Raw genomic sequence first — 24,624 nt, forward strand, 5'->3', positions numbered from 1 at the left:
GACAGACTTGGGCCCACCATCTCTGAAGGCATCTCACAGGTAGCCAAAGGCAGGCAAGTGCTGAGGTGGGCAAGTTACAAGATCGACCTCTGCTTCTCCAGGATTTTAATGCAGTTATCTTAAATACTGCTAGGCCTTCAAGCCCACACCTTTCATACCACATCAATCCCATTTTCCTTGCATAAACCTCATACTATTAAGCCTCTCCATTTTCTAACCATTACGCCATATCCCATTCATGTAGCCTTTCATCCTCTGTGCTGTTCCATTTGTGTTCACCACTGATACAAACAATGAGTTTCACTTTGACGGTGGCAAGTATTTGGAGAGTTCATGTACTAAGAACAAAGAAAGTCTCCTTTGGGAGCAAAAAACTGCTGCTCCTACAATTTTATAAAATTGTCAATAGATATGACCATTCATTGTAGCAATAACGCAGGCTTTACTCCACTTCAAACTTCTCAGTGTCCAAAAAACAGGCATAACATGACAAAAGACTGAGAGATAATTTTAATAAATATAAAATATTTAATCAATCAAAGTTAAGATTCCCTTTTAACATCTATAAAACATGTGTGTAAATCTGATTCTGTCAGTGAGAAATGGAGCTGAATTGCACTGACAGAAATAGATGACCAGTCATTTTATTAGTGTGGTTCAAAAATTAGCTATAGAGTTTTTCAGCTCTTTAATTTGCTGTGACTGAAAGGCCTCCGGTAGTGGCCTTTTCCCATTTCTGCCTAGGAGACCCTTGATTTTTGCCAAAAATATACTTATTCATAGAATTTATAATAGTGTATTACATGATAATTGAAAGTTGGCATTAAATAAGGTGTGAGCTAATTTCTTACAAAACTACATATTGCAAATTGCATTTATAATTGCAATTAATATTTAACTGAAGATCAAGGATTTTACCCAGTTTCCAGCCCCTTAGCATCTTATGGCTGAAAGGTGTTAGACCTTCCAGAGGCCTTTTCCTACTATGCCTTTGTAGCTGCCGCAAATGTGATTGAAACCTTCAGCATTTCGTCCTAGACCTTGCAACGTGTCCATCCACAACACTCCCACACTGGGACAATTCTTTGTGCTGGGCGACCAGCAAATTTCAAGCAGACTAATTGATTTTCTCACTGTATTTGATTTTTACATCTGTGCACTTCTCTGGGAGTAGCCTGTAGACCACAGAGTCCTATGTAACAGAGTTACTCAGAATAAACTTTGACAAAATCATTGCATCTTTTACTGTTCTCTTTTCGATTGCATAAGCACATTCTAAAAGAAACTGGTCACTGGTGGTCTCTCTTCTATACAAAGGATGTTGTGAAGCTTGAAAGGGTTCAGAAAAGATCTGTAAGGATCTTGCCAGGGTTGGAGAGTTTGAGCTATAGGGAGAGGCTGAATAGCCTGGGACTATTTTCCCTAGAGCATTGGAAGCTGAGGGGTGACTTTATAAAATCAGGAGGGGCATGTATAGGGTGAATAGCTAAGGTCTTTTCCCTGGGATAGGAGAGTCCAAAACTAGAGGGCATAGGTTTAAGGTGAGAGCGGAAAGGTCTAAAAGGATCTAAGGGGCAACTTATTCATGCAGAGGGTAGGGCATGTATGGAATGAGCTGCCAGAGGAAGTGGTGGAGACTGGTGCAATTACAACACTTTGGCGATATGAGGACTGAAGATGCTGGGAAGTCAAAGTCCTTTATCAACATTTAAAAGGCATCTGGGTGGGTTTATGGATAGGAAAAGTTTAGAGGGATATGGGCCAAAGACTGGCAATGTGACTAGATTAATTTAAGATATCTGGTCAATATGGGCGGGTTGGACTGAAGGATCTGTTTCCATGCTGTACATTTCTAAGACTCTATGCCACATCCATATCAAAGCCAATAAAGCTAAGCAACTTGGCAACAGTAAGGTAAGATCAAATAGCGATACATACAATCATAAGAGGCACAAGAGTTTGAAAGGTACAATGGCTACAAAGTGAAATTGTGCAAAATAGCTCTACAGATTAGGAGGATTTGAATTATTCATACTTGTCTCATAATGTCAATTGAGTTGTCACAGAGTTGAATAGGTAATGGAAGCGGGGATCATGGGGTGCAGACAGGAAAGTGAAAATGTGATCAGCCATTATCTTACTGAATTATGCAGGAGGTTCGAAAGGCCAAAAGGCCGCCTACTGCTTCTAAGTCCTATGTTCTTATGCTCTCTGCACTTGTTCATAAAAGTCAAGTGACTTAATCATAGAGATATACAGCATGGAAACAGACCCTTCGATCCAACTCGTCCATGCCGACCAGATATCCCAACCCAATCTAGTCCCATTGTCAGCACTTTGCCCATATCCCTCGGATTTCTCAAGTCGGTGCAACATTGAGGGTTGAAAGGCCTATACAGCGCTGTTGCGTTTTATGTTCTAAACCCTTCATATTCATCTACCCATCCAGATGCTGTTTAAATGCTGTAATTGTACCAGAGTCCTCCACTTCCTCTGACAGTTCAAAAGCTGCCCCTTAGGTCTCTTTTATATTTTCCCCTCTCACCCTAAACCTATGCCCTCTAGTTCTGGACTCCCCCACCCCAGGGGAAAGGCTTTGTCTGTTTATCTTATCCATGCCCCTCATGATTTTATAAACCTCCTTGAGGTCACTCCTCAGCCTCCAATGCTGCAGGGAAAACAACCCCAACCTATTCAGCCTCTCCTTCTAGCTCAAATCCTCCAACTTTGACAATATCCTTGCAAATCTTTTCTGAACCCTTTTCAAGTTTCACAACATCCATCTGAAAGGGTGTTATATTTTGTACAAATTACTAAGTGGTTAATTTTACTGAGTCATTTCACAGTTTAAGTGTATGACTTATAAGTTTGTGCTGAGCTATTCTCCATTTTTGTTGCCTTTCCCCTGTAATATCTATTTTTACAGGTTCAGATTAGCTAATTTATTAATATTCAATACACACATTTGTGATTGGAAGCCTTTCTTTTCATCCTTCTCTCCCCCCCCATTACCAAGAATAAATCAAAGTGGGGAAGCCATACAATAATTTGTGCAATATTTAGTATTGCAATGCATTAGTACCTGAAAATGGAACTGCTTTTGAGTTTAAAATGGCATAATTATCTGCAGCATATTCAGAAATGCAATTTATCCTTTTTTTTTGTGCATACCTCTCCATGGTTTCTTTAGCTTAGAAGGTGGGGTGACTAAAGTTACATTGATTTAAGTCATAACACTATTCAGTTTCAAGTGGAACCAGTTTCTAGCCATTACCTTGTGATGTGGAATGACCTGCTCTGCCAGTTTTTAAACACCTTCAACAGAACATGTTTGGTTATATTGTTCTTAGCTTCTGCAGGAGAAAATTGTTCTGTTAGTCATTGAAATGCATTTATCAGCATATTTCACCTCTCTGCAAGAGTTTACACATTGTTCGGCTGAGATTCATCATGCCATCTACATTAGGAATGCCCAACTTCAGGTTCACAAGCCACATGTGACCTACCAGACTATTTCATATGGCCTGACATCTGCTTTACCAGTAGAAGGATTTACATTTAATTCATGGATTTTCCATAATTAATAAATAGATCACGGAAAAAATATGCAAAATGCACAAATTGTTTTTACATGCTGTATTTTTTGTGTTCTGCAAGTTGTATTTGAAGCAAGGGTTTCAAATCTAGCTAAGTGGAAGATTTTGCAATGAGTCCTGGGCCTGGAGTTGTGAGCAGTCTAGGGCCCATAACCGTGATGGGGAACCTATGGCCAAGTCAGGGCTTTCAGGGAGCCTCAGGCTTGAGGACGAGAAGAAAGAGACCAGAGTTTCACCATGGGGAGAAGGCAACAAGAGTTAAACGGGGGTGGAGAGCTGCGAGTCAGTCCATGATGATAAGAGGGCTTGATAGTCAGGCTGTCAGGTTGTTCCTATTAATTTTTCTTTTGTTTCAGTTTTATAGATGAAACTGCCTTTTACCAAAGTGAGTCTGTTCAGAAAAAGTTAATTTGGCCAGTTTCATTTCATTGCAAAATGTATTCTCGTGGGCCAATGATGCTGGTGAGCTAATACGGAGTGCAAAGCACCCCTGGATTATTTCCTTAGTTAAAGGGGCTGAGTAAGAGAGACATGGAAAGGATATAGATGAGAGAGTGAGGAAGAAGGAGAAAGGAGGAAAGAGATAGCAGTAGGGAAGCGAGAGAGGCTTTAAGACGATAAAACCCCAGGCAAAAAGTCAACTCATTTCTGACACCGATTCGCATGCGAATTTTGTGGAAGCCACCTCACTAGATGCAAACCAATGTCAACATTAGGTTTACCTAACTCCTTAGCTCAGCTTCAGCTGCCGCCACTTTCCTGGTGCTGATGAGTTGGGACTGATTCTTTTTCTCTTTCTTGCTCTGTTTCTTAAACAGAAAGATAAAGATGGACTTCATTATTAAACTTGTCTGGTGCTTTTTAATGGTCATTTTTATTATTTACTCAGTTAAATGATCAATTCATTCCCTTTTTAAAGAAGTTAGTGTTTATTATTGTGGAAGCACTTTCCCTTTTGAAATATGCACCCAGAGGAAGGGAGAAATTGTAAAATTTAAAACTATGATGCACTAAGGAATGTTCTGACTCAGAGAACCAAATTCATCTTGGGCACAAATCAGGTGGTATACACCTTGCCCAATTTTCCTTGCCATTTCACTCCATTCCTCCCTCTGCTGCTTCCATGTTTTAACCTCTGATTCGTATCTATTTAGCTCAAACTTCTCATTGTTTTATACATAGTGTATACTTTCTCTCTATAGGGACATAACCCACTCCCCTAAAGCTAGAGAACTAAGGCCTGGGAACTCTGTGTGCACTGATACTACTGGATTTTGCCCAACTAAAGCTGTAGAGCATTGAGAAGCATCCTGCTGCTTCTTCAGGTAGGACTACTATAATGTCAGGGAAGGGTTAACTGGAGCTGAGTATGTAAAGACCCCAACCTCGAATGACAAAACTTGGGGGAAGGAATCTATTACTGTGGCAGATCAGCTGGTCAATAGTTATGCCACTGGCTCTTGGAATGTAAATAACTTGTCAGCAAGGTTGATTTAGTTCCAAGTTGTCATCTCCAAGCACTTTTCTGAAAGCTATTTTGGCCATTAAAAATCATCGTAGCTACTCAAACCTTCCCAATGCAGGTAATTATGGACAGGTCATTGGTCAATTTGGACAAAAGGACACACGCACGCGCACACACCTGCCCCTGTCAGCATGAGCGTTGAGTCATTTCCTTCCTCCAAGGTATGCCAAACCGATGTTTCTTTGCAGTATGGATGTTCAGGCATTGTGCCATGGAGATTTCCAGCACTGAAGGGCATGTTCTGCCGATTGTCTCTGCTTGTTACCTATTCCAGAATTAGTGTCACTGCACCTCTCTCTGTTCTGAGCCCTTCTTCACCTCTGGAGTATGTCAAGTGCAGGAAGTAGTAATGTTCATTCAAAATGTGCAATATGCAAGGTTAGAAAGCAGTAGAGATCTTGAGCTGTGCTAAAGCTATATGAAAACCTGCTGTATGACAAGACCTAAAAGACCCTATGAGATTTCTATAAACTAAATTCTCATTTTGATTATCTTGCTTTGAGAAAATTAGAACGTGTTCCCTTGATAGTAGATCTTTTTGTGACAGTTAATCCTTTTTAATAAACTTTCCCTCGGTATTTATGATTACTTTTCTTGCAGTGAGGATACACATGCATATACAGAGTAGAGAGAGAGAGAGAGAGAGAAAACATACTTGCTGCATTGCTCCCCTCCCCCTTCTAATAAACTTAAACATAACCATTACTTGTTAACTATAAATTTTCCACTATCTCGTACTTTAGCACTAAAATGAGCACTTTTTTTGCAGATCATTCTTGCTTTGACTACTTTCAACTTGCCAGTTGCTTGGTTGTTTTTTGGTGGATCCTCACGACTGTACAGAAGGTAAGACAATGCCACTGATTTTTTTCTACCCAGCAGTTCAGAAAAGGGGGTCTGATCATACTCTTCTGAAAATGTGAGTAATTGTGCTGCAGGAGGTGAGATCTTGGCAACATTTCCTCCAGTAACCTGGTTGCCCTGGTTTCCCTTGGAGATGGGGGTGGCAATGAGTTGCCATCTCAAGCTGTTAGAGTCAGTGCATTGAAGATACTCCCACAATGCTGTTAGGTTAGGAGATGCAGGAGTTTAATCCATTGACTATGAAGGAACAGAATAACATATCCAAGTGTGACTTTGGAAGGGACTTAAAGGTGATGGCATTTCTATGTAACTGCTACTTTTGTACATGTAGAAGATTTCAAGTTTGTGAAATGCTGTTGCTCAGGGCTTGAGCAAGACTCTGAGAGATCTTTTTTCCTGAAGTCTCAGTTAATAATAAGTGCAGAGCAACCGGCATGCCTGTATAAGTGGTAGGCACAGGTCTAAAACATGAGGATCCCAAATGTGGCTAACCCATGCCCAGTGATTATAACTTAAAATTAGACTGTACCTCTCAATGGTACAGTTGATTATGGCTGGAACAGATCTTGGTGGTTGTGCAGCACTGAATTAAAAAGTACAACAAAGAGAATCTTGGTTTCTGGACAATGCACTGGAGAGATGGCTTATTTCTGAAAAGAGTCAGAGACCCTCTGGGAATATACTTAAATGGTAGTGGAGATCAGTGCTGGAAGTTGAGCCCCAAGGACCTGGATACAGCCGGTCCTGTTGTCCCCCATGCTTAGCTGGGAACTTATAGGCTGTGAGCTGCTCAATGATACCCTCCAAGGTTATCTGCCATCTCCAGTACTGAAGATCAGCAGCCTTTGAATAGCCAAACCAAGGGCAGCCAGAAGTTGGGCACTAAGGCAATTGACTTCAGTTGACTTCAGTATGAAATGTGGAATTATTTGGTTTTAGTATTTACTTTGTAATGTTTAGTTTGAGGTGGTTTTTACTTTTGCACTGTAATCATACCGATGCTTTGATTAGAAAAATAGGAAAGTAAGGGACTGGATAGTTGATGAATGGGAAATTGCAGTTGTGTTTACTTGGATCAAAGTCAGATGTATGTTCTATAGACAGTACAACTAATAGAAGGCCTGAGTTGGTTGAACTTTTTCTTTGTTTCTCTTGTGGTCTGACCATTCAACTACGTGTTGTGTACCTGCTGGAAAAGGCTGCCTCTTTGTGGTGAGGGATTGCAGCCCAAGATGAATCTTAATGTCTGCCTTGATAAGTGCAGGACTCTTCCAAGCAGTGGAAGTATTATTTCAGCTCAGTCTGTTCGATCACAATTCTTGTAGGCAAACAGCACAGAAAGGTATGGATTCAACACTGGAGTGATGTCAGTTAAGTGTTCCTATCGTCTAGTATCTAGGTTTTGGTTCATCAAGTGCTAGCATATCGCCAGCCTGGGAGGAGCCACACTTAAATTTAATAGTCTCACTTCTCTGCACAGCCATTGGCACTGTGGTCTGTAATCTGCTCTGAAGATGCAGTCATAGTAGGTGACAGATTTCAGAAAGGAGCATCTTAGTGAAGTGTAAAAATTGTTCCTCAGTAAGATCCAGGTAGCAGAATTATTTCTTGAATACAGTGAAGAGCTACAGCTTCCTGTTGAGCATCTACCTGTTCTTCCTCCTCCTCCTCTTCATCTGCATTCTATCGTCGTGCCATATTTTGGGGGGAATTGGCCGAGTCACGCAACCTTGTCTGGGTGCAGTTTGTTCAGAAACTTGAAGTCAGCAAAGACTCCTTCACACCATGTCACACCACTCCTTGTGGCTGTTTGCAACTTCAACCTCAATACACAACACCAAATTCTTGTAAAGTTGAAGCAACAACCAGAAGAAATAAACCAGCACTCAACCTAATGATCTCTTTAAATAGCATTCTTGAATAGGGTCCTGTCCTGATGCTGAGATCTTGTTAGATTAAGAGAGAGCATTAGCTGTAATGAAGAGTTTGGACATGTTTGTGCGAGAGTCAAGTCAAGGGTTGCATAGCATATCTTGGTGCCATCTATCCAATTTCCTTTGTCAGTGACGTTTCATCAGTGCTGATGTTCTGATGACAAATCATCAGCCTGAAATGTTAATTCTGTTTCTGCCCAGATATACAGCCTGATCTGCTGAATATTTCCAACACTTCCTGCTTTTAATCCTGATCAATGTTCGGTCTGACGGAATTTTTTTATCTCTCATCAATTGACCAAAAACCTTGGTGGATGTTTATAACATAACAACTTAGCCAAGATGGGTTTCTTATGGCATAATGTTGGGAAAAGGGAAGGTCAGTGCACTAGGGAACATTACCTGTAACAACTCCTAACAATGACTGCTAAGCTTTCTCAGTTGTGAATTTGACAAATTCACCAATGCTGACAGGAGCAAAGCACATCATTTAACCACCAGATGGTAACATTAAGTAAGGGTCATCTTTCACTCCTTACCCTGAGTGCCTGATAACCATATTGTGACAATGTAGAAAGCGCAATGTGGTTTTAGTATGACCCTCCTTCTGCTCTCTCTCTTCCCCCCCCCCCCCCCCCCCCCCCCAGCATGTAACTCGCATGAAAGGAATACCAGATAGTGTGTATGATATGCAGCATATTTACCACTTGTTCCAGTTTAAAATAGGGGAAAGGCTATCTATCCATCAATCTGGAACTCAACCAGCAATAAGAAACTTTCAGTCCAGAGAGTACTGCCTGCCATTAAGAGAGTAAAGTTCAACTTTGTAGTGGCATGAAGTAGAAAATGGTGGTTACACCATTCATAATCAATAAAAATGAACTCAGATTTGTTCCTCTGTCAAAGTTGCATTTTACTCTTATTGGGCTTTTAATTATCCATTACAATTAAATGGTGATGAAATCTGACGAAGTAATTGTTTTATCTGTGACTATATCTTGGGTATAATGCAGATACAGACTAATCCAGCTGTGGGTTAGCCTGTGCCTTGGGTACACTCAAATTCATTGGATATTCTTCCTTTAGTTCTTAGGTACTATGAATAGTTAATGAATGACCTAAACCTATTGAAAGAACATCTCTGCAATACGTGTTACTGATGATCGGGCAGGACTAACACCTTTGTTGAAGAGGAGCATAATTAATTCTCCTGACCCTATATGTTTTGTGATCTCATGTCCTAACTTACTCCTGTATGCTGTTCCAACCACAATTCTCTCCTCTTCCAAATATATCTAAGGTGTTTTTTTTATTATGGGTTGGAGAGAGCTGTGTGGATGCTCACTCATCTTGCCCTGGTAGCTGTCTTGGAATACGCAGTTGAGGTCAGAGGTTAATTTTTGATATTTCTTGGGTTCAGCTATGCATGCTGACCTTGGCTTCAGCAATGAGCAATATTTGATCTATAAGCATCATCTTACAAATAAAAATGAAAGCTCTTAAAAAAAGATTGCACAATAAACAAGTTACAACTACATCTTGTTTAGCCAGTAAGTGTCATGAGAAGGAATATATTGTATCATTCTGATTTTCTGCTTCATTGTACTTGATGGATGAAAACTAAAAACCGATGAATTCAAAATTGTGGCAGTAGCTTGGAAATGCTTGACACGTTTGCATGAACTCTTTTAGCAGAAACACTATTTGTGGCTTCACACATTTGATAGACTAAGTATGGTTCAAATATTTGTATATTCATTCTTCATGCTAATTTTCAAACCATTGAAGACATTTAATGCATCAGGATTACTTCCCACTTCTTCATTTGTATTTGCTTTGTCCATTTTTTTCTCTTGTTTCAGTTTCATACTCCATTAAATGTTTATGTCTTTTTCAGTTCCTTTCCTTGTTGTTTATGCATATTTTTCTGCTGCTCTTTACCTCGTGTTTCACATCCTTCCACCTTCTAAGCATTTTAGAGAATGGACTTTGTGTTAATTCTAATTCAGTGCTGTCTCCCCTCTTCACCCTCAGCAAGTAAAGCATATATATGATTGGTGCTATCCCTTCAGGTGAAGGGCCTGGGAAAGAATTTTTTTTTTTATTAATTTGTATTTAGCTGAAGGTGCAGATAAGTGATGTCCTTTGAATTGCAGCAAGGATTATGGGAAAACATTTACTGACGTTTCGAGTCTTGTCAACAACTATTATATACGAAAGGAATTTGGAATTAATGTAGGACCAGAGCATTCCAAGAAGGTAAGAATTTTCAAAAGGGTTGAAACAAGAAATTTCCTTTCTCAACAACATGAAAAAGCCCTATTCATCATGTGCTTCTTTATCTTGAATTAAAAGGTAATTCTGACTGCTGAACCAAAATACTTCAGACATGGAAATAAAGGTGGCATAATAATTCGATCGTCTGATTCAGGTGAAACATTTGATTCTGTCCAATTGCCCTTCCACCCTGGCCAGCCAATGCACTATCATTCCTCCAATTCAGATCTTCTGCTGGCCCACAGTACTAATGTGAGTAATGCCAAGGCAAAATTGATGACTTTTTAAAAAATTTATATTTTTCTTTTATTGTAGCTAATTATCTCTTAGAAGTCAGAAGGCAGTTGCACAAATTTCAGAATCTTTGTTTCATGGAAGCTATCACATTGATATTGTTTCCTTTTATTGCAGCATACACTGTTTCTTTCTCAGAACTTTGGTATAAGTTGGTCAACGATTCATAAATTTGTCTATGCATTCTCATGGTAAGTTAACAATTTTTTACAAAATGTTGGCAATGGATCTTGTGTAAGATATGTTATGGAAAATGTGTTTTGTTCCAGCACTGTTTAGGAAAATTGTACAGCAGTTTGAAGCATTAGATTTTCCCTGGACTCTTTCTCTCGTGCTCGCTCTGTCTCTTTCTGTGACAATAGTGTCTTATCTCATTTAAAGATGCTATGACTGTACCAAATAGATGGCCAGGAAGGGATCACCTGGTCCATCCAGCCAGCCTGACATATGGTAGCTGTCTCATCATGAGAGAACTCCTTTCCATGGGAGGTGTGTGTGTGTGTGTGTGTTTATTTATACATAGAGTTACATCAAAGATCAATAATGAGAAAACTAGAAAATTACTTCTACAGCTCTCTGAAGCTCTCTCTAAACCACTTCAAGCTATTATAGCAACAAAAAAAACAAATTAATCATTTGACTTTTGAGGTAGTTCCATGATTCAGTTAAAATATTGCTGACGTGCACCAGTACGTTATTTACATGCTTTTACTCCTTCTCCCTCGATATCCTTCCCTTTTTTTGAAAGAAGTGACAATTATTACTGAAAAATGTTCTCATGCTTCAGGTAAAATGAATTATTTTGATCTACAGTGCCCACTATTATACAGCAGATATTGTCAATAGATTTTATGCAACTATACCTTATCACTGAAGGCGGAGAGATAATGTTTATGTACCTACTTGTTAATCTGTTTGTTTGTGAATAACATATCTCAAAAACCTGTGGCTGGATTTCATGAAACCTGGTAGATTAATAAGGCATGGCCCAAGAAAGAATTGATTTAGTTTGTTCTTCCAGCCTCCTGCTTGTCTACCTTGATTTAGTTTATTGCAAAGATGCAGTGGAACTTGACACAACTGACAAAATGCAAGCAGAATCGTTTTGAGCAAATTGTTGGTTGTGAATTGCCTGGAGCTTCCCCAATGATAGGGAAGCTCTTGATTAAAAATAGTTTTTTCTAACTTTGAGACTATTTCCTGACTGAATCATTTCCCAACTACAAAGAAGAAATATCTAATTGAAAGAATGTTGAGTTAGCACAGTGTGGCTGAGGTATATGCTCCACTGATTGCCCTTTTCAATTTGATGTTTTCTTTTTACCTTAGTTATGAGAACAGCTTGCATTGACATCACATATTACTCACTGAGTTATTTAGTGTCAAAGCAGTGAGAGAAAATGACTCTCAAAAACAAAGGCCTGCATGCATAACATAACATTTTGTTTAGTTTTTGCAGATGAACAGTCTACCACATGGTCAAATTATGCCAGTGTTGCATTGGTCTGGTAATTGTATTCTGAATGTATATTGTATGTTATTTGTTTCTTAGGGGACCTGGAAATACCATATTCTTCACGACTCATCCTAATGGCATTTGTAAGTTAATTGATTCTTAAAAGTTTTTTTGTTTATAACCCACGTCAGTTTTAACTTGACTAATCCTATCATTGTCTTAATTCTCTCAGTCTTTATCCAACCGAATGTGCCTCTCCCTTGAATGCAATTGTTTCCCTTGTTCTCTTGCAGGTAGACGTTGTCTTTTCCTTTTCACTTTGCATGTGAGTGTCTCTGTCTCTCATGTACTGAAGCAAAGAACAGGGAGAGAGCAGAGCTGAACACATGGCTGCAGGAATGGTGCAGGATGGAGAGTTTTGTATTCCTAGATAATTGGAGCTCTTTTTGGGGAAGGTGGGACCTCTACAAACAAGACGGTCTTCACCTGAACCAGAGAGGTACCAATATCCTGGGGGGGAGGAAATTTGGAAATGCTCTGCGGGGAGGTTTAAACTAATGCAGCAGAGGGATGGAAACCTGAATTGAAGTTCCAGTGTAAAGGTGGTTGAGGGTAGTGAAGTCAGAGATAGGTTTATAAGGTCGTGAGAGGGCATCAACCATTAGGATGTTGGTTTGAAATGTGTGTTCTTCAATGCCAGGAGCATCCAGAATAAGGTGGGTAAACTCGCAGCATTTGTTGGCACCTGGAATTTCGAAGCTGTGGCCATTTCAGAGACATTGCTAGAGGAGGGACGGGAATGGTTGTTGCAGATTCCGGGATTTAGATGTTTCAGTAAGAACAGAGAAGATGGTAAAAGGGGAGGGGGAGTGGGGGTGTGGTATTGTTAATCAAGGGTAGTAATTCAACAGCTGAGATCAGGTTATTGGACTTATCCAGTGAAGTAGTTTAGGCTGAGGATAAAAACAGGAAAGGAGAGGTCACCCTGTTGGGGGGTTTCTAAAGGCCTCTGAATTGTTCCAGGGATGTAGAGGAAAGGATAGCAAAGATGATTCTCCATAGGAGCAAGAGTAACAGGGTGGTTGTTATGGGGGCTTTAACTTCCCCAATATTGACTGGGAATACTATAGTTCAAGTAGTTTAGATGGGTCAGTTTTTGTTCAGTGTGTGCAGGAGGGTTTTCTGACACAATATGTAGACAGGCCAACAAGGGGCGATGCCATATTGGATTTGGTACTGGGGAATGAACCCAGCCAGGTGTAGATTTGAAGGTAGGTGAGCGATTTGGCGATAGTGACCACAATTCGGTTATGTTTACAAAAGCAATGGACAGAGATGGGTATATACTGTAGGGAAAGGGATATAACTGGGGGAAAGGCAATTATGATGCGATCAGGCAAGATTTAGGATGCAGAGTCAGGGAAGGAAACTGCAGCAGATGGACACACTTGAAATGTGGAGCTTATACAAGGAATAGCTACTGCAGGTCCTTGAGAAGTATATACCTATCAGGCAGGGAGGTAGTTGGTGAGAGAAGGAGCCATGGTTTACTAAAGAAGTTGAAGCTCTTGTCAGGCGGAAGAAGGCGGCTTATGTGAGGATGAGGTGTGAAAGTTCAGTTAAGGGGCTTGAGAGTTATAAGTTAGCCATAAAAGATCTAAAGAGAGGGCTGAGAAGAGCCAGGAGAGGACATGAGAACTTGTTGGCGGATAGGATCAAGGAAAGCCCGAAGGCCTTCTATAGGTATATCAGGAATAAAAGAATGACTAGAGTAAGATTTAGGGCCAATCAAAGGTGGTAGTGGGAAGTTTTGTGTAGAATCTGAGGAGGGGAAGCGCTTAATGAATACTGTTCGTCAGTATTTACATTGGAAAAGGGCAATGTTAGTGAGAATATGGAGATACAGGCTGCAAGATTAGATGGGATTCCGGTTGACAAAGAGGAGATTTTAGCAATTTTGGAAGATCTGAAAATAGAAAAGACCTCTGGGCTGGATGGTCTTTATCTTCTGATTCTCTGGGAAGCCAGGGAGGAGATTGCAGAGCCTTTGGCTTTGATCTTTATGTCGTCATTGACGACAGGAGTAATATCAGAAAACTGGAGGATAGCGCATGTTGTTTCCTTATTTAAGAAGGAGAATCGGGACAACGCTGGTAATTATAGGCCAATGAGTATTACTTCGGTTGAGGGTAAGGTGTTGGAAAAGGTTATAAGAGATAGGATTCATAATCACCTGGAAAGGAATAGTTTGATTAGGGATAGTCAACACATCTTTGTGAAGGGTAGGTCATGCCTCAGTACCCTTATTGAGTTCTTCAAGAAGGTGATAAAACAGGTGGATGAAGGCAAAGTGGTTGATGTGGTGTATGTGGACTTCAGTAAGGCATTTGATAAGGTTCCACACGGTAGACTATTGCACAAAATACACAGTTTCAGGATTGAAGGTGATATAATGGTTTGGATCAGAAATTGGCTAGTTGAAAGAAGACAGAGCAAGGTGGTTGATGGGAAATGTTCATCATGGAGCTCAGTCACCAGTGGTGTGCCACAAGGATCTGTTTTGGGGCCACTACTATTTGTCATTTTTATAAATGATCCAGATGTCGGTGTAGGATGGGTTAGTAAATTTGTGGATGACACTAAGGTAGGCAGAGTTGTGGATAGTGCCAAAGGATCTTGTGGGTTACAGAGGGACATAGGTAAGATGCAGAGCTGGGCTGAGAAGTGGCAAATGGAGTTTAATGCGGAAAAATGTGAGGTAGTTCACTTCGGAAGAAGTAACAGGAATGCAGAGTACTGGGCTAATGGTAAGATTCTTGGCAGTGTAGATGAACAGAAAGGTCTCGGTGTCCAGGTGCATAAATCCCTGAAAGTTGCCACCCAGGTTGATATGGTTGTTAAGAAGGCATATGATGTGTTGGTAGGGGGATTGAGTCTCGGAGCCACGAGGTCATGCTACAGCTGTACACGACACACAGTTAAAGCCCCACCTGGAGTATTGTGTACAGTTCTGGTCACCACATTAGAAGCTTTCGAAAGGGTATAGAGGAGACTTACTAGGATGTGGCCTGGAATGGAAGGAAGGACTTGCGAGGAAAGGTTAAGGGACTTGAGGCTGTTTTCGTTGGAGAGAAGAAGGTTGAGAGATGACTTAATCGTGACATATGAGATAATCAGAGGGTTAGATTGGGTGGACAATGAGAGCCTTTTTCCTCAGATGGTGAACGCTAACACAAGGGGACATAGCTTTAAATTGAGGGATGATAGATTTAGGACAGATATCAGGGGTAGTTTCTTTACTCCGAGTAGTTGGGGCATGCAACGACCTGCCTGCAACAGTAGTAGACCCGCTGATGTTAATGGTATTTAAATGGGCATTGGACATACATATGGATAATAACGGAATGGTGTAGGTTCGGTGGGCATCAGATTATTTTCACAGGTTGGCGCAACATCGAGGGCTGAACGGCCTATACTGCGCTGTAACATTCTGTGTTCTACGTTCTCACTACTTCTCTCTCCTACTGTGTATGTGCCTTTTCTCCCTATATTTTTGTCTTTACCCCGTACAAATATGTTTCTATCAATGGTTCAGATGTAATTGTGATGATTTGATACACGTGCCCATTGTCAGGGTCTTCCGGGTAGTTTTCTTTGGAAAAATGTTGGAAACTATATTCAATGTTGCCTGTCATAAAGGAATTACACAAGCCCTTCTCAGTGGCCCGATGCTACCATTGCTGTATATGTTGTTGTACAATCTCAGCCTTGATCCCCTGTAAGCTGTTACGTGGTCTCGTCCATCTGAGTTCCACGTTGTTTGTTTGTATGCACACGTACACACACACGAACGATTGTATGATCCCCATCTTTGCATGAACAGTATTGAAACAGGATTGATCTTGTGTCTGATACTCTCGGTAATCGAATATCACTGATATGTAGGAAGGTTGAAAATTGACTTGGCACAAAATATGCAAAAGCAAATCTGCTACTTCTTTTACATCCCGTCAAAATCAGTACTAAATTGATCAGGGTCATTACTGGTTTACTTTTGCCTTTATTGTATTACTTTGTTCGATTTAAGTTTGCTCCCCTATTTCAATGTGCCCTGAATTGCACTTGTATAGTTACTAGTAGATTATTATAAATACCTCTAGAATTTTACTGACGCCAAAGTCAGCACATGAAAGGTGAAACTGGTAATAGAAGGAGTTGAGGTGGCTTTGTTCTGGTAGATCCAGTTAGCACACAGCTGCAACATTGCATGTTCTGATAAATGTTCTTAATCTCACTCCAGTGGCACTGAATTCATTGTTTTATCTGCATATTTTATTTTGATAAGTTGAAGTGAGGCAATTGGCCTGCACCAGATAATATGACATTTCTTGCCAATGTTGGTGAAGGCTGAAAATGTGTTGCTGGAAAAGCGCAGCATTCTTCAGGAAGGGCTTATGCCCGAAACGTCGATTCTCGTGTTCCTTGGATGCTGCCTGATCTGCTGCGCTTTTCCAGCAACACATTTTCAGCTCTGATCTCCAGCATCTGCAGTCCTCACTTTCTCCTCAATGTTGGTGATGGGTCAAAAATGAAGTGCAAAGCCAGTGCAAATATGATACGTTTCTGAAGCAGAAATATTTGTTCAAGTCAAGTGTTAAGATGCCTTTTCTTGTATAAAGAATGCTCTCGAGTGCAAATGAAACCTTGAGCATTGATTATGCCTGCAGTCAACACAGCTTCCAAGATTTCGTGAAGCAGGTTTAAAGCATTTCCACTTATCAAAGAGAGAGCAACAATGATCAAAGTTGATGGCACATTACAGTGAAGAAGCCAAGAAGCTTTTATATTTAAGAATGGACTAAAGTTGGCCTGAGCACATCATCATCAAATCTGGATAAAGGCAATATTATCCCTCATGATTAGAATTCTCTGGTAAGTGAGAAATGTGCATCTTATTTCTATTAACTGTTGTCCTTTACAGTTGGAACATTATGTAAATACTATGACAAATCAACTTGGTAAAGATTAGTTTGCAAATTTGTGAAAACATGTGAAACGTATTCTGACTGCAAAGAACCTTGGGGCCACTGGCATTGAGATGGGAGGCAGACCCTGAAAGAGACAGGTCTGTGGAGGCCAAAACCTAGGGAAGAGCCAGGACATGGGAGCTCACCCAGAGACCCTTTTGGTGTTTATGGTGAGTGAAAGTTCTGCCTGTTCCAAGTGGAGCCCATGACTTCTGAGGATAGGGAAGTGAGGAGGGAGCAGGAAATAATCATGGGAACTCTTTCAGTTTTAGCTTCCATTCTGACCAATGATCTGAATGCTGGGGGGGAAAACCTTCCATGGTTACGTTATGGGAGTACATGGGGATCGATCCGCAGGTTCTTGGCTTGTTACATCCCCTCAGTGACAGCCTTCTTAAGAAAGGATGTTTACTGGATGGTGTAGGCTAGCCTCTGATCAACTTACTACTGCTGCCTTTTCTAACTTTCTCTTTCCTGAGTTGGTGTTTCCTGAATCCAGAGTGTTCCCATATTGACACTGGTACCAATCAAACATGATTCTCCTCTGACATAAAATTTACTAACTGGTTTGGGATTGGAAGTTAGCTATGAGAGTTCGACCACACTTCAGTTGGTGGAATTAACTTGATGATTTGCAGGTCCCCCTACCCACATTGTTCCGTTAAATTATTTGGTGCTTTTCTGCAAGAGTCCTCCTACATTTGCTGTGTTTCAAATGGAGCTAATAAAATTTCTTCATTTGTGTTTTGACAGATGGATCTTCTTCTTCCATGTCGAAAATCTGTTGAATTCATCCCTGAAAGAATTAGTGTCTGAGAAGATTGCAAAGTCTTTAGATGCTGCCAACAATGGCAAGTTAGGACTTGTGCCCTCACCCTTTTGATGGTGACATAATGGTAATGTCAGTGAAGTAAATTCCAGAGACCCAGGCTATTGTTCTGGGCCTATGGGCTTAAAGTCCTCCAAGCAGCTAGTGGAATTTAAATTTGGTTAATAAAATGTGGAATTGAAAGCTCATCTCAATGATGGTGACTGTGAAACTGCCATCAATTGACATAAAACATTCATCTGGTTCTCTAATGTCCTGCTCAGAAGGAAATCTGCTGTCCTAATCTGATTTTGACTCCATGCCACATCAGATCCACGGTAATGTGGTTGGCTCTTAACTGCTCTGTGAAATGACCTATTTAGAATGGACAAAAATTGATGGACGCCTTACGTTTCACGAAAAAGAGACCAAACTATTTGTCCACTGCCTGATCCTGACTGGGCTGCCGGAGGTGTAGACTACATGAGACCAGGTTTAGTCACTGTTTAGACAGCCGATTGGTTGGTGTCATATGCCAACTTCTGAAACAGTAGTGATATCCAGGTCAGTGTACAATCTGAAAACATACAGATATGCAGTTGCAAATTTACCTTGCACATTAAGAAGTTGCTCACTGCTGCAAAGTCAGAAGCCAGTGTCTGAACTGCTCCAAGCACCCACTTTAGTCATCAGAATGATTTTCACAATTACTGTGCAACTGTTGCTCAGCTTGATGTGCTTCTCCCTGTCCACCCATGATACAGAATGGAGAATCCTTTTGAAGTTCAAAGCTTTTTTTAGATCCTTGACACAGTGATGCAAAGAGACAATGATAATTAATGTGTGTCACTGTAATGATTATCTTGTTTTTAGAATCACAATTATCCAATGGCACTGAAATCCAGCAGTGATTGAAGCTCTTGTGAAGATAAAAGATATTTTATGTAATAATGCTTTTTCTTTTGCTCTTCCAGTATAGATATATGTACATTTGTATTGAAAATAGAAAGTGAAAAGTGTGTGTACTTATGACTCTGAAATAAAGAGATTTGTTTTCCAAATTTCTCTCTCCAGTCACTTCTTTCCACCTCTGCACCATACTGTATTTTTCCAGTTTCTATGTTTTGATATTTTGGTTGTTTATTTTCCTGCTAGTTCCTGGAACTTTATATATGACTTTGTTACATCCTTTGGATTCTGAAAATTAGATTTTGTGGCTTGACTTGTATGAAAGAACATCAAAAATGTATCTTCATCCATTCTGTTCAGCACTTAATAAAAGATATGACATTTTCAAATTTGTGGGAGAGAATCGAGATTTTAAAGCATTACTCCATCAAATGCGTCTGTTTGTTGTGTGTGTTGGCATTCATTGTAATTCCAGATTAATATGATTTATTATTATCACATACCAAGATACAATGAAAAGTGTTGTTTTTGCGTGCACGACAGATAGATCGTACCAAACAAAGTGCATCAGTCTGTCCAGATTATTGAAGCTCAGTCTGAGATTAACTTTAATTACTTGTCTATAGGATTGACAAATAGTTTACATGGCACTTTTTTTTATTGCTCATTGGAAAATAGCAAACTATGAGTTAGAAGTTTACTAATTGTACAATTTTGAAAGGGTGAATGTGGTGACAACAGAGCTGCCCGTGGGTCTAAAACTGAAAAACTCTTCATTCTTGCACAAAATTTGATGTATTCGCTAACAAGAATAAGTTGTGAATAAGAGCATCCAGAAATAGGAACAGGAGAAAGCCATTCGGCCCCTCAAACCTGCTCTGCCATTCGATAAGATCATGGCAGATGTGGCAGTCTAATATCAACTTAACTGTAATTTTTCCCCTGTAGCCCTTGATTCCCCTACTGATTAAGACTCTTATCATCTCCACTTTAAATGTTAACAAGTACTCTGCCCCAGATCTGTCTATGGCAAGGTATTCCAAAGGCTATCGACCCTCTGAGAAGAAATTTCTCCTCATCTCAGTCTTAAATTGATGACCCTTTATATGAAAAATGATGTAATAGTAATGATATATTAATTCTGAACACTCAGAATTGCTAATATTTTGAAGATTACACTTTCTAACCTGGCAAGGTGAGATTGTTTACTTAAATGATATTCCACTGCCAGAGAAACTAAATAAGAGAGGTCCATGGCTTCAGTCTTACATGATCTTGGAGGTGTTGTGGGGGAAAAGCACCAGTCTCGGAGTCAGAATTGGAATTCAATGACAGAGTTTATTGCACAAGGAAATAACGGAGCTCTGGGGAGAGAAAGACACCAACAGCACTGTGGTCAGCTGCGAGTCTGGGATAGCATGGTGGCTCAGTGGTTAGCACTGCTGCATCACAGCGCCAGGGACCCAGGTTTGATTCCAGCCTTGGGTGACTATCTGTGTGAAGTTTGCACATTCTCCCTGTGTCTGCATGGGTTTCCTCTGGGTACTCCGGTTTCCTCCCACAGTTCAAAGATGTGCAGGTTAGGTGAATTGGCTATGCTAAATTGCCCATAGTGTTAGCTGCATTAGTCGGGGGTAAGTATAGGGTAGGAGAATTGGTCTGGGTGGGTTACTCTTCGGATGGTTGGCGTGGACTTGCTGCGCCGAAGGGCCTGCTTCCATGCTGTAGGGAATATAATCTAATCTTCTCTTGACCCAGAGCACATGTCAAGAAACTTTTATACATCTTGTGATACAATAGGTCAGTGATAAGATTATTGTCTTTGTAATATGGTTAGTTTATCGCAATCATTACAGAATCATTGATAGTTTTGATACAGCCTTTGTCAGTTCCAGCACAGCCTTTGGTAATTTCCGCGTGGTCATTGTCTGTTTCAGTGTAGACATTGTCAGTTTCAATATCTGCACGGAAATCCATTGTTGTAGTAATGGGCGCTAATCGCTCTTCCTGAGAAGGACGATTACTGCAGCCATGGCTATTAGCATTTTGTATTGAGTCTGTATCAAAGTGTTAGCATTTCTATAAAAGGTGTTATGTTGGCTGGACGCAGACATTTCGGGCACACTTCGTTACTCATGTGTATTCTGTCCCCCACCCACCTTTAAACTAATCAACTGGGTTGTGAGTGCATTGTGCTGGTATTCTGGTGGCCCCAGGCAGTGTCTGTATCTCCTCTGCTATTTCTTTTCATATTGTGATCCAGCGGCCATCTTGTGTGTCAAGTTGGCCAACTAATGGCTCAGTGGCCATCTTGTGTGTCCGTGTGCCTAGTGTCACCCTGCCCCAAGCTGTCTTCCTATTGAGAGGCTACAGAGTTTAAATGAGCTGGATGAGTCAAATTAATGGGTGGGTATATTTTAAAGGTAATCGGTAGGTATTTTCTAACCATGTATGTCAGTCTTGTTAAATGAAACTTGAAAACAATTATTTATTTCTGACTTGTATGTTTCAGAACTATTTTGTAAAACTGGATTCAATTTGAATAATTTCCCCATTACAGTGATAATATTGTATTAATGTTATTTATTTACCTTCAGTAAAGATCACAAAGATAGAAATTGATACACATTCATTTGTGTTTTTAGAAGGTAGTTTTAGAACCTTGTGCTGTCCAATGCATCCAATGTAGTTAGCGATGTCCATCTGTCAGGATATTCAGACCTAAGCTAACAGATGTGGTTCCTCTAAAGCATATCTGGGATTCCAGTGATAAGAAGCCTCTATGTGAGAATGAAAGGATGCAATTTGTCCTTGACACAGGCACTAGAATTAAGTTTTGAATCCAATGTATTCTTTGTTCGCTATGCATCCAATTCCTAAGAGAATCAAGCCTATAGATTAATCTTAATTTTTAAAAAATGTATAATGTCAGAAATAAATATACATGAATGAAATGTTTTCCAAACACCATTCAGTTGTCCAATGATTAAACACCTTGATGTTACTTTGCAGATGATAAAAACGAAAGAGGGGTACTGGAACTGAAGAAGACAACAGATTTTGGAAAAACATCTAGAACACTTCTCACGAAGGTTTACTCCTTTGGTTTTGCTGGCCGCTTCCTCTTTGCCTCCGTTATCAGTAACCAGGTAAGATAGCCACTTGTGTAATAAGCCACTTTTTGTTCTCTCCTGATAACCCTAACAAAACAAAAGGAGTTGCCTTTGCCTTTCGGAGTTTGGGTTTCCCAGGGATGTTTTTTCATTCTCACTAGCTCCTTTACTAGTTGTTGCTGCCACATAGTGCCTTTGCAGACATGGAGTAATTAGGATGTGTACAGAAGCAGAATCTGAGGTATTCATCAATTTATATCCTTTTCTCGTGTCTCCCCATGCTCCCCTCCCTTTTTTTCACCCACATTACCTTGCAGCAACCCCCTCAATGACTGTTACATTCTGAGAGAGGGAGAGAGAGATTGCAAGTTCAGTAAGCAGCTCTCTCTGGCTAACTATTAAGCTTAAGTGACTCGCAACTCTTCAAATTTTCCAACTTCTCTTGACTCTTAAAGAGAGTTCCAAATACCAGAGAAATTGCCCATTAGAAAATTCAACCTCCCAGCCAATTCCTGCAGAATTCCTGTCAGAATATCTGGGCTATTAATTCTGTTTGCCTCTCCTCAAATGTTGCCAGAACCTGCTGAGTATTTCCAGCACTTTCTGTTTTCCTTGTTTATATCTGAGCTGCTTCTCCTTAATTATCAATTCCACGAGTTGCGATTTTATGCTAATATCCTGAAGTTTAATCAGTCGTCTGATTAAGCTATAACTGAAATATTGTATACTGAAGTATTGCATTCAAGTTATGAAGAAATCATTTGGCTCCCATTCAAGTGGTGCACAAAAGGGTATCCAGGCTGGTTGCTCATGTTATGGGCTTGAACTGTGAGGAACAATTACATGAAGTGTTATGCTTCGGCCTTGAAAAGAGAGAGCAGGGAAGAAACCGATCTCATGGAGAAAGCAATGACGGAAAAATAGTCTTCACAGAAGTAAGAAGATGGAAGTTCAGTACAGGGTTCTGGTGATGAAATGGTCTTTCATACAAAAGAATCATTGCTAAGGCCAGGACTCTGGCTTCACTTAAGAAGCAGCAAGGTAAAGAAATAGTATCAAAAACTGCATCAGAATGAGATGACGTGGGCATAAAAGTTTTCACCATTCGTGTCCATCATTGTGGTTGATATATCTGTGCTTCATCTTCATCTTCATGAGGGCCTCAGGAATGTAACATCGCAGTATTTAGGTATCAGTGGCCTAAACAACGTCTGTGTGAGATGTTAGTGATTACGTCAGAACACAATTTTTTTTAAACTGAATGTATTATTAATAAACTTCTAGCAAGAAGGTTTTTGACTGGAAATGGCTCCCAGGTTTGCTGTCAGAGTGTTAATTGTCTAACTTTTTACCAATGGCCATGGTTAAAATGTTCAATGCAGTTTCACTTAATCCTGTGCAATATAAACAATCTGCGCTGAACTGGATGGGGTTTACTAAAGTTGCATTTTCAGCTCAGACTTTGGATGTTGTGAGAAGTAATCGCTAACTTTTTGGGTAAAAGAGGTCAGCTGACCCCACAGGATTAGCTGATCTCTTGCAATGCACAAAATATCGTACTGAGAGTGTAGGTTGTTTGAAATCTGTCCTATGTTACAACGATGAGTCACAATGGCTGAAGCACCATGGACCTTGTTAACTTATAGCTTCAAAATATGTTCTTTAAAAAAATCTGCTGAGGCACAAAAGGACCGCATATGTAAATTCAGTAGCTCGCTGCCAAACCCCAGTATGCAACCTATGGAATGTCATGCCTGTAGAATGTCAGGGAAATTTCAAACAAGGAGAGAGAGGGAGGTAGCACAAAAAATAATGACGGAGCTGACTATCTTCTCCATTCCTAACAGAAAACTAACACTTGCAGAATATTTGTGTTTTGGCCTTCAAGAAATATGCAAAAAAACTGATGGCAAATCAATTGCAACAATAATCTGTGTCAGTGGTCTGACATCCAGGTGCGTGGATAAGTATGCTGTGAGAGTCATGGCTCTGAGAACAGACATTTAAAATACTCCTGCACTAGAGGTGAAATAAAAGGGAAAAGATTCTCTCTCATACCAAGTGATACTGAAATTAATCAGGACAAAGAGTTTCAGTCAACCTGCAAAGCCAGAAATCTTGAAATTGACTGTTCAACTACAATTGTCAACACTACTTGTCACCTCCACTGCAATATCTGCAATGTTCAACAATCCATACAAAGACTGATCTGTATATGGGTGTCTCCTGTATCCACGGGTGATACATTCCAAGACCCTATTAGCGAACCCTATCATTTAAATGAGAAATTTACCTCCCGGCAGCCTCATGAAATTATTTCTGGAATGTTCAATGTAATATTTTTTGTGCAGCAGTAAACTGCAGATAACTGAAACCACGGAAACCGAATCTATGGATCTATGGGTTCTACGTATTTTTTTTGAAAACTTCTTTCTGTTTGGCCTGGCCTCTTATTTATGATTTTTGCACACATGTTTTGTGTTAGCAGTTCTTCTCACACTTAGTAGATAATCTCACTCTTTTTTTTACATCAAGAAAACCTGATTAAATTAGCATTTTTAAAAACACAAGTTTGTTTTGTGTCTGGGAGTGAAGGGGTCCGTTTAAAAGTAACTTTGCATGCATCAATGGGGCAGGTGAATGACCACAGTGAGCCAGTTCATCCTTCCTCACCCAGGAGTTCATAACTTGAGGGATCAAGTTTGGGATTGTAACAAATTAGGGAAGCTCATCTGGGATCTGGTCGTAACACCTAATGTGTTAGTTCATTAGGTAACTTGAAGAGCTGTATAACTCCATCAAGTGTCTTTTGGAATGGTTA

The 24,624-nt window shown here is 40.1% G+C and overlaps 1 protein-coding gene across 2 annotated transcripts in view; it reads left to right on the forward strand.

The window, feature by feature from the left end:
- LOC122559514 (sortilin-like) overlaps positions 1-24,624 on the forward strand; it is a 116,800-nt gene that overhangs the window by 39,836 nt on the left and 52,340 nt on the right. For both annotated transcript variants that reach the window (XM_043709089.2, XM_043709088.2), the window contains exons 4-9: positions 5,891-5,967; positions 10,076-10,178; positions 10,275-10,448; positions 10,608-10,681; positions 12,043-12,089; positions 21,703-21,839. In XM_043709089.2, coding sequence (XP_043565024.2) covers positions 5,891-5,967; positions 10,076-10,178; positions 10,275-10,448; positions 10,608-10,681; positions 12,043-12,089; positions 21,703-21,839 — 612 coding nt within the window. The remainder of the gene's footprint in view (positions 1-5,890; positions 5,968-10,075; positions 10,179-10,274; positions 10,449-10,607; positions 10,682-12,042; positions 12,090-21,702; positions 21,840-24,624) is intronic.

This window comes from Chiloscyllium plagiosum, unplaced genomic scaffold (genome assembly GCF_037043375.1).
Source record: "Chiloscyllium plagiosum isolate Xiang-an unplaced genomic scaffold, Cpla_swu_hap1 HiC_scaffold_19, whole genome shotgun sequence".
Classification (NCBI taxonomy): Eukaryota; Metazoa; Chordata; class Chondrichthyes; order Orectolobiformes; family Hemiscylliidae; genus Chiloscyllium; species Chiloscyllium plagiosum.